The following is a 10,235-nucleotide window of genomic DNA, read 5'->3' as shown; positions in this document are numbered from 1 at the left end:
GTGTGGTTGGGGGGGTGGAACGGGGGTGGGTGGTGGGGGGGGGGGGGGGGGGGGGATATGATGGTGATCTTGCAAACGGTGAAAACTTTATATTACTTTGAAATTCAGCTATTAAAATAATTAAACTGAATTCATGCACATTTATAAACATACAAGTTCCATACCTATGACGTCACTTTGTAGGCGGATCGGCTGTTGACACGTGACAAAAAGCCTATAGGATTTTTCCATAGGCTTTTGGATTATCTAAGCTCTGTGTTCAACCATAGTTCATGAAATTTACACGTTTTGTCCATCAAGATAATCTTCACAAAATAATATAACTGATGAATTTTGAAGCCTAAATAAAAGCGCCAGAACTTAAAAGCTAAACTTAGGCTATAAACGAACTACACCTCCACGTCGCTCGCCTTCAACGTCGCCACCACCACCATGCTCCCGACAACTTTTCAAACTGATTTCAGTGAAAAGGATTTACTCTGTATATGAATTTTAATCCACGCTACATTAACCTTTTCATATAAACTGGAATAAATACAAAACTAGAGCCAAACTACAACTGAAATGAGACTTTAATAATAAATAGTATAGTGAATAAATGAAATAATCATAAAGGACACATGAAAGCACGTATTTCTGTACATTTCGAAATAAGGTGCATTAAAAGTCAATAAACTCTTGATTCATATATTTAAATTAAAAACGTGTCTCCACCTACTATTGAATAAAATTCTAGTGCATTAGTCTATCAAATAACAGCAGAGTGAGCGAGTTTTTGGATATGGTAAGAATAAACTTATTTTAGAGAATAAAGTACCACATTTCAGCTATCATTTTGTTAGGGTGGGTACACAAAATGTTATTTTATCCTTGCTTCTAGGAAATCCTCAGTCTATATGCTTTCTAACAGATTCATGTGGCCATAAACATTTAAATGTAACGCGGCACTATGCATGTTAAAGTTTCACTTTCCCCGTGACTAGCCGGTAAATGTGGTGTTTACATTGAATAATCGTAATATGAGTTTACCTTATGGTACGAGTCTCTGCATCAGCAGGAAAGCCATATAACGAGCTTCCATCCGAAGACTCGTTGCATTTCGGGGCAAAGCAACAACAACAAACCTTGTCGAACAACAATATAAAATGTAGGGAACTATTATATTGCGGGAAACTATTAACTGGTTATTCTACAACTAATTGTATTACAAATTATACTACGATTGGAAAATACTGTAAACTGATAAACTGTTCGGCGTGATGACGTTGAATGTCTCCGACAGCGCCTGTAGTCCCATTTAGCAACTTGTTAGCAACCGTCTTTTTTAAGAAACGTAACAGTTTAAAAAATCACGAGTGGGGAGTAACTGGTTATGTCGTAGAATAAAACGTGAAAGTATCTTGAGCCGGTGTGAACCACGGGCCTTATTTTAGGGATTTAACCAAAAACCCATTGACTATGGGACGATGGAACCGGAAGTGCTAAAATGCTAACTCGCTTTCAGGTTTTTGCCTACAAAGTGACATCATAGTTCGTTTACGGAAAAGGAATATCCTTCAATTCACATACGGCACTTTCATAATAATGTAAACGTAATCATTATGACTCATTTATAATAATGCAAAGAGTAATTTATATTGATCTTTTTTGTAAAATAATTGTGATTAATTGCCTTCCGTTTCTGTTTTGCTGTTTTAACGCTGAATCGATTTTTAAGTTATCGAATCTGCTATACGCCAGATATTTATCGAAGCAAGATGGCGACCTCTGGTAAACAGTAAGTGTCTCATGTAAACTTATAGTTAATTTGTCCAATTACACCAGACATCGTTAAATACTTTATTGTGTATATCGACGGACATTGCACAATGGCTGTGTAAGCATGTTGTAAAACAGTATCTTGATAAGCATGAGCTAATACTGCTATCCCCAAAACACATGAGCATACGGTCACGTTACCTACATTATAAATCGTAAATAAACTGTATTTACATGTTGCATTTTACTAAACCTCTAATTCGCTCTATGTAATATTATTGCTTTTTTTTGTTAGCGAACTGGCCTTGTATGAAATTGGCAGTGCATTGCTTGCCTTCAAAAAAAAGGAAAAAAAACAGCTACAACCATTTTACGCTGGTTTCAAATAGACGTAGTTAGTATAATCTGGTCTTGGTTTGGCCAATCTGGTGTTCAGCTGGTTTTAGCTGGTTGGCCACCAAGCAAAAACCTCTCTAAAACCAGCTATGACCAGCCAAACAGCATGAGCTGCTTTTAACAGTTTTGTTGTTGTTTTCTTCACCAGAGACAATGATTGTTAAAAAAGATGAAAGTGTTAAACTAAGTCTTAATTAACCATCCCACATAGTAGATAGTTACTAAGCTGTATTCATGCTTTCTTATGTGTATTTCAGGTATGGGCTCATTTTGCCCCGGAAGAGTACATCAAAATCTGCCCCTCTCTCCCGCCCCTCTGTGTTTGCAGATGATTCTGATGATGAGGTGACAGCTCCTATGAATCTGCATGTTGCTTTCTCTACACTCAAGTAAGCACACTGTAATAAAACACAATCTCTTATATTGTAGACCTCAGTTGGGGAGAGCTTGCTGAAGGAGTCGGTCAAAAAGAAGATGATGAAGCAGGTAAGAATGGAAGACATCCCAAGAACAGTTGCATGATTATGTAATTTATGGTGTTGAAAATGTTTTTTTTTCCCACTTCAGACCCGTCTTGAGATGCAAAAGGCACTTGAAGAGGACAGCACTGTCTATGAGTATGACGGTGTGTATGATGATATTCAGAAACAGAAACTGGAAAGCAATAAGAAATTGCTAGGTGGCACAGACAAAAAGGTATATTTTAAAATGTTATTGAAAAAATATTAATTCGTCCAACATAAGACACATTTTTATTCAATACAAGTCTGAATAGCTGTTACATTAGAGCATTATGTTTTGCAGTCATTTGTCATGGTAGCACACTGCAATTTCCACTTGGCAACAATTCAAATTCAAAATGAACATATTTGTTGTTCTTTTAGCCCAAGTATATTAACCAGCTGCTCCGTGCAGTCGAAGAGAGGAAGAAGGAACAGGAACGCCGTGATGAGAGAAAGATCCAGAAGGAAAGAGAAGCAGAGGGCGAGATGTTTGCTGATAAAGAGGCCTTTGTCACCACAGCTTATCGCCAAAAACTTAAAGAAAGACAGGAGGAGTTGGAGAGAGAGAAGAGGGAAGCAGAATTAGAAGGTGAGTTCTTGTAGTATAATTCAATGTTGTTATGAGTATTAAAGTGGACATACTTAGTTTTTGTTTTCATTTTTAGCTGCACTGGATGTCAAAAAGCAGAAGGATCTTAGTGGATTTTATAGACATCTTCTCAACCAGACAGTCGGAGAGGAGGCAGTGCCTGATCGTAGTGCTCAAAGGTGAGGCATATGCTGGTAGTGATTTACAGATTGATATCCACCTTATTGTGCAACATGGAAGTAACATTCCTGTGAATGTGTGAGACTTTAGATTCATTATCTGCTGTAGGTCAATAACTAGAAGAATAACAAAGTGTCGTAAAAAATAAAGCCATTTGTGCTACAAACCAGTGTGTTCATGATTATGATAATAAAGGAAAAAATGTGAACACAAATAACGGTTTGCAATATCAAGCAGCATGACAGACACTTTTTGGACAGTTAAAATAATAGCTCTTAAGTAAAAAATAAGCCAGATATGTGTATCATACATAAGTGCAAAACAAGCAGGAACTTCAAGTAACACAATTAAATGCTCTAGATACAGGTGCATCTCAATCAATTAGAATGTCGTGGAAAAGTTCATTTATTTCAGTAATTCAACTCAAATTGTGAAACTCGTGCATTAAATAAATTCAATGCTCACAGACTGAAGTATTTTAAGTCTTTGGTTCTTTTAATTGTGATGATTTTGGCTCACATTTAACAAAACCCCACCAATTCACTATCTCAACAAATTAGAATATGGTGACATGCCAATCAGCTAATCAACTCAAAACACCTGCAGATGTTTCCTGAGCCTAAATTTATTGAGATGCACCTGTAAATGTTATAGATAAATGGTCTTTTGGTACAGTTCTGCTCATAAGTTCACACACCCCGTAATAGTTCACCCAAAAATGAAAAGTTACTCACCCTTAGGTGAGAGAAATTTAGCATTACATCACTGGATCACCAATGGATCCTCTGCAGTGAATGGGTGCCTTAAGAGTTTAAACAGCTGATAAAAAAAATAGCAATCCAAAAGTAATCCACACAACTCCTGGGGGCGTTTTTGTACCTCACATTTGAGATGATTTGAAAGATTCCAGATCTTCTGATCATCATAACTGATCTCTGGCTAATTCGGTTCTTCAAACAAATTGGCAGATTTGATTAAAATATCTGGATTAAGTTGTCTAAGATTACTGCGTGTTGTCATGTCCTGAAAAGGGCAGATGTATCAATATTCTAAACCACGATCAGCAATGCACCGATTGGCTGGCGGCAAGCCAGCAACATAATGGCATCATATAATTGAAAAAGACACCTGACAAAAAACTTGACAAATTTCTGGACCTTTATAAGGAAACAGTACTACATAAATGTTATAACAGATGCATGAAATGTGCACTGTTTTTAATTTATTAGTAATTTTTTTTTTTTCCCTATTCCCAATGATTTATTCACAATTTTTTATATTGTTCATATTTATATCATTTATATTCATGACATTTGTACAGGCTTTACATTTTTATTTTAATGTTGTAATTAGCAATTCAGTTTTATCTTTGAAGCAGATTTGTTATGTGACAGCATTAATTAAAGTTTCTTAAGGGTCAAGATCAAGTTATCTGCATCTCCAAAGACTAAACATCATTATTATAAAATTAATTTTTAAATTATTTTAAAATATTGTCCCTGGACCAGTTATGGTACTCTTGTAATAAGGTAGCAGTGGCTGGGAAAGATTTTAAGTATCAGTTCTGCTTAAAAAGATGCAATCTAATCCTGTTTACATGAAATAAGCCTGCTCCCGTGCAGGTTTAAGGCCTGTTCACACCAAGGACGATAACTATAAAGATAACGATAAAGATATAGTTCTAAAAATCATTCTCAATATTAAAGAATAGTAGAGTCCACACCACAACTATAATGATAAAGACAAAGAGAAACGATATCGTTGGAATCACTTTCAAAACTATTTTTTCTCCAGCTGATGGAACGATAAAAAATTGACAGCCAATCAGAATCCATTCTGCTGTAACGAGCTCAAGAATTTAAAGCGGCAGACGTGCGTGCACTTAGAATTAACAGACGATATTGTTCGCTGGTGTGGACGCTAATATTGTTATCTTTAAAGTTATCGTTCTTGGTGTGAACAGGGCTTTAAGCTTATGGACCTGTTGCTATGACAGCAACTTCAGGATGAGCTTTGAAGAACCAACCAATCCGAGATCAGTCAAATTCAGCTAATTGAGTTATCGACATACAAATAACAAACCCCAGTCCCTCAATTAATCAATCAAAATGTTTTTAAATTCAAACCTGGCTAAAATATAACTGCTCTATCCATAATATATTTAAATTCATATAGTATGAGAAAAGAGATACATTGAAACTCAAATTATATCCCTAAGTGAAATTGATATCACATTTTAAAATGCGGAAACTATTTGTAGGTCTTTGTAGCTCTAATAAAATTATTAATCAACTTTAACTTGTTTTAGAGAGGAGAAAGCTACAGGCTCTGCAGCAGCAGAATGGTCACCAACCCCAGAGCCCACAGTGAATCGAAGAGAGAGCGAGGCAGAATCCCACAGCGATGATGACCAGAGTGATAACAAAGCTGCATTCACTAAGACCACCACAAACAGCAATCACTCAAAACGGCAATACAGACAAAAATCCCCTCTTTCAGATAGTGACGATGAGCAAGAGCATGAGAGGGAAGAGATTAAAGAAAGGAGTCCCAACGAAAAAGACAGGGATAGAGCAAAGGATAAAGATAGAGAGAAGACCAAAGACAGAGAAGACGAGCACAGTCACAGAAAGGAGGACAGGGACCGCAGAAGAGAAAGGGAGCGAGACCGGGACAGAAAAGAAGACAGAGGCCGAGACAGGGGGGGCAGAGACAAAGATGACAGACATAGTAACAGGGACAGAAGAAACAGCAACCCAAAAGACCGAGAAAGACACCATAAAGGAGAACGAGAGAGAGACAGACGAGACAACAGCCCAAAGGACAGGGAACGGGACCGCAAAGGAGAGCAAGATCAGAGGGACAGAGAAAGCCAGAAAATGGACAGCAAAAGGAAAACCCAGGATGAGGAAAAAATTAGCGAGAGACAGACGGACAATGACAAAGAAGAAAAAGTTATGGAACCCGAGGAAAAAAGTGATGCACAAAAGAAACATAGTAAATTTGCGAAACGCAGCTGTGACCTGACTGTAAATTCAGCCAGAGAGAGATATCTGGCCCGGCAACTTGCTTGTTTTGCTGCAAAGCCCTACATTGAAAAAGATGACGACTAGCAAATGGATTGACCATTGCATCTCATTTTTATGCACCCTTCATCTCCCTCTTTGAAACCGTATGTATGGGTTTGGTCAAGGCAAATAATTTAAATGCTTTAGTGAGCCTAAGTGTTTGTAAATTTGGGTAGAATGGAGCTTTTTCTTTTTTTGTAAATTTCACTTTGTCAAGAGTTAATAAAGAAAAAAAAACAAAACTGAATGTTAATTGTGGCAAAGCATCTGGTTTGCTGCAGAGCAGTTGATTTTTTTCTATAGTTTTCAATGTCTTCGATTTGAGGGAGGGTTTTAAAAAACAGATGGGAAAGGGCAATTTATTAACCACTTACCCCTTATTTAAAAGCAATGTGGTGTGCAATGCAATATGCACATCCAAAAGTTCATGATTCTTAAAGTCGGCATGAAACTGAAGTTGCAATTGTCTTTTCTCTACTGTGACGTATATCCGAGTGAAACGGCATCTGAAATGAGAGGGCGGGACTTGATTTCGTCCTTCGGGAATTGATTGGATCGTTGGAAGCTGGGGCGTTGCTAACAAAATGGAGGCAGATCTAAATGCCAGTTTGCAATTAGTGGTGGGGGATTTCTCTCCATGAATAAATAAATGTTTTATTTATTAAGGATGACGACGACGACGATCAACAGCACAAAACATGCCTAAACAGCGCACGCGCAAGAGAGAGAGAGAGACTGCCTGAATGACTGAACGCGTCCTCCCATCAGGTTAAGGCATGAAAAAAAAAATTGTTTGCGACGTCCTAAGAGTAGGCTAATGTTGTCGTAATATCTTTTCGGTGTTTAGGGGCAACGTACTCCCGCATGACTGGTGTCAGTGCTATAAAAAGCATCAGCTTCAGCCCCGGTCCTTTATCCCAGCATTTACCCATCACGTCACTAGCTCCGCCCTTGCGCCATAGCTCGTGACCGGAAGAGGAGATGAGTCGTTTTGAGGGGGAGGGGAGGTTAACGTTTTTGATTAAAGATTACGAGGGCATAGGAATTAAAAAAAAAAAAAAATTGATTTCATGGTGACTTTAAGGTGCCAACATGTCAGGAACTTTCCCCCACCGATAAAAGAAGAAAACACAACATTTGAATGAAGAACTTTTAATGGGACATGTTACAATAATGCACTCAACATACAAACATGAAATTCAAGGACAGATACAGCGGTTCAAAGAAAACAAGTCTGAATATGAGGTTTAAGGACAAAGCGGTCCAAATCTCCGTCAACGGAATCTGTTGGGTAAATGAACAATCAATTTAGGTCAATTGCAGGCCATTTTTCACAAAGTTAAACTTTTTTTCCCCTCAAATCAGAAAACCGTTCATCACCACTGATCAATCTGACGGTAATTCCAGCTATTATCAGTTTAGGTTTCATCATAATGAACTCGGTCAATATTTAAAATAAGTAACAGCATTTCTGCAGAACTCACCATAAATGTGTGAAGTCCTCGGAAAACACCTAGCGTTAGGGAGACACACACCGTTAAGGAACCGCTCATACAGGTCTTAAATACTTGGTATACATTTGGTGTGCTCAGAAAACCGATCATCACCACTGAACCATCTGACGGTAATTCCAGCTATTTTCAGTTTAGGTTTCATCACAACACATAATGAAGAGTCATTATTGAGAAAATGTGACTTGTGTCTTACCAGCAAACAGCCGTTTTTTTCCCCCTTCAACACGCGCACATTCTTTGCTGCTTCAGCACGGAAAGGACTTCTCTGCGTTTCGCCTCGTGTTATATGTACTAGTCTTCTTCTTGAGGATCTACGAGTTTAGACGCCACTAGGCGTACTGCCCTCCACAGGTCAAAACGTATAGTTCTTCCTGAACCCTGAGCGCGATCCGCTCATTTCTGCCAACTACTGGAAAAACCTACGAACACGGTTTTATGGCGGGTAGCACCAATATTAAGGTACATTATCGCCACCTACTGTATTGGAGTGTAAACCACAGTTTACCCTTTCATAATAAGAGGACCCCAAAAAAAACCCATTTCATTTCATTTCATTCGTGAAGATTTTCCCACTAAATTATCTTAATCAGCTCTGTTCTCTTAAGATACAAAAATAAACTTTCTAGTCCAGAAGTAAATATCTTTTTAAGCTTTAGGTTATCCACTCCCATCTTTCTAAGTTCATTCTTCATTGTTTCTCGTTCATTATTATACTTTTCACAAATACAAATAACCTGTTCTACTGATTCCTCCATTCCACAGTGCTCACATAATCCAGTTGGATGTTTATTTATTATTTTTAAGGTTTTATTCAGCATAGTATGCCCAACCCTTAATCTTGTTAGAATATTTTCCTCTTTGGTGCTTCTTTTAGTTATTCTCACGACTCCTACTTCTCGCTGTATTTCATAAAGTTGACTTCCTGTATTTCCTGTATCCCATTTATGTTGCCACTCCTCAGTGGTATATGCTTTAATTACTGCTTTTGCTTCATATTTACTAAGTGAGATATTCATGATATCCTCGTTTTCCAATGCCTGTTTTGCTAATCCATCAACCTTTTCATTACCCTTTATCCCCCTATGAGCTGGTATCCACATAAATATTATCATGATGTTCATATTCTTAAATCTATACAGATTTTCATATATCTCATTTACTATATCCTGTCTACTATGAGATGTGAATGATTGTAATGACTTTAATGCCGAACATGAATCTGTACAAAGTATAACCTTTTGATAGTCTCCTCTATCCACTGTAGTGCTGTTGCTATTGCCACCATCTCTACTGTGTATACTGATAAATGATCTGATGTTCTCCTATTAACAGAAATGATAAATGTGAACATTATTGCTTTTGTTTTATCTACTGTAAACCTGAATCCCCATGCATATGACCATTTTTCTACTACTTCAATTGCCTCTTGTATCTTTCCTATAATATGATTTATATTCCTTCCCCGTTTCCACAATGCCCCATCATCAGCAAACAATGATCGCCCATGTCTCCTTGAACTTGAGAAAATACATCATTTATCATAATTAAAAAGAGTATTGGACTTATGATGCTGTCCTGGGGGTACCATTTTCTACCATATATCTTCCAGATAAGACTTTCCCAATTCTGACTTGAATAAATCTCTCAAACAAAAAATCTTTAATCCAATTATAACTTCTACCTGTTATTCCCATCATATCAAGTTTGATCATTAAGCCCTCTTTCCAAACCATGTCATATGTTTTTTCGACATCAAAGAAATCTGCTATCACTGAATCCTTATTAACCTGAGCTTTCTTAACTTCTGTTTCCAAACATATCATGGGGTCCATAGTTCCTCTCCCTCTCCTGAAACCACTCTGATGAGGTGATAGAATTCCACTACTTTCCAAATAAAATGCTATTCTGTCTGTAATCATTCTTTCCATTATCTTACCTATATGTGAGGTCAATGCTATTGGCCGATAATTCTTTGGATTTGATGGGTCCTTTCCTGGCTTCCTAATAGGAATAATCACTGACTCTTTCCATCCAGTAGGTAACTTTCCTTTTTCCCAAACTTCATTATAAAAGCCTAATAGTTTTATAGATGCCAAAACACCCAAGTGTTTTAAGATTATGTAGCAGATTTCATCCTTCCCAGGAGATGTTATTCCTGCTCTTACTATTGCCCTCTTAATTTCTTCCATAATGAACAGAGCATCCATTGTGTTGTTAGTTTCCTTCC

At 37.4% G+C, this 10,235-nt stretch overlaps 1 protein-coding gene and 2 long non-coding RNA genes across 3 annotated transcripts in view; 1 reads left to right on the top strand and 2 right to left on the bottom strand.

Annotated features, from left to right (window-relative positions):
• The first annotated feature begins 1,690 nt into the window (after nt 1-1,690).
• LOC107590073 (nuclear speckle splicing regulatory protein 1-like) lies at nt 1,691-6,713 on the top strand. The gene is made up of 7 exons (XM_016278693.1): nt 1,691-1,777; nt 2,412-2,499; nt 2,584-2,640; nt 2,722-2,850; nt 3,039-3,246; nt 3,323-3,425; nt 5,735-6,713. Exons 1-7 carry the CDS (start codon nt 1,758-1,760, stop codon nt 6,537-6,539), a joined length of 1,410 nt encoding a protein of 469 aa, XP_016134179.1. The 5' UTR covers nt 1,691-1,757; the 3' UTR covers nt 6,540-6,713.
• The window catches only part of LOC107590075 (uncharacterized), a 20,728-nt gene continuing 12,940 nt past the window's right edge, over nt 2,448-10,235 (bottom strand). Inside the window, exons 3-4 of the long non-coding RNA XR_001609740.1 lie at nt 3,963-3,969; nt 2,448-2,457 (exon numbers count right to left, since the gene is read on the bottom strand). This is a non-coding gene — a long non-coding RNA (uncharacterized lncRNA). The remainder of the gene's footprint in view (nt 2,458-3,962; nt 3,970-10,235) is intronic.
• On the bottom strand, nt 7,646-8,319 carry LOC107590074 (uncharacterized). The gene is made up of 3 exons (XR_001609739.1): nt 8,202-8,319; nt 7,979-8,007; nt 7,646-7,778 (listed from the first exon to the last, which is right to left on the bottom strand). It is a non-coding gene; the product is annotated as an uncharacterized lncRNA (long non-coding RNA).

Source organism: Sinocyclocheilus grahami, unplaced genomic scaffold (genome assembly GCF_001515645.1).
Source record: "Sinocyclocheilus grahami isolate Dianchi unplaced genomic scaffold, SAMN03320097.WGS_v1.1 scaffold124.1, whole genome shotgun sequence".
Taxonomy (NCBI): Eukaryota; Metazoa; Chordata; class Actinopteri; order Cypriniformes; family Cyprinidae; genus Sinocyclocheilus; species Sinocyclocheilus grahami.
Note: the sequence above shows the minus strand (reverse complement) of the source record. Positions and strands in the feature narration are given on the sequence as shown.

Bases quoted from the DNA above. Each gene is read 5' to 3' on its own strand.
- LOC107590073 (XM_016278693.1), top strand. From the start codon at position 1,758: ATGGCGACCTCTGGTAAACA. The intron at 2,500-2,583 runs GTGACAGCTCCT...CTTATATTGTAG, and splicing joins CAGATGATTCTGATGATGAG to ACCTCAGTTGGGGAGAGCTT. The intron at 2,641-2,721 runs GTAAGAATGGAA...TTCCCACTTCAG, and splicing joins AAAAGAAGATGATGAAGCAG to ACCCGTCTTGAGATGCAAAA.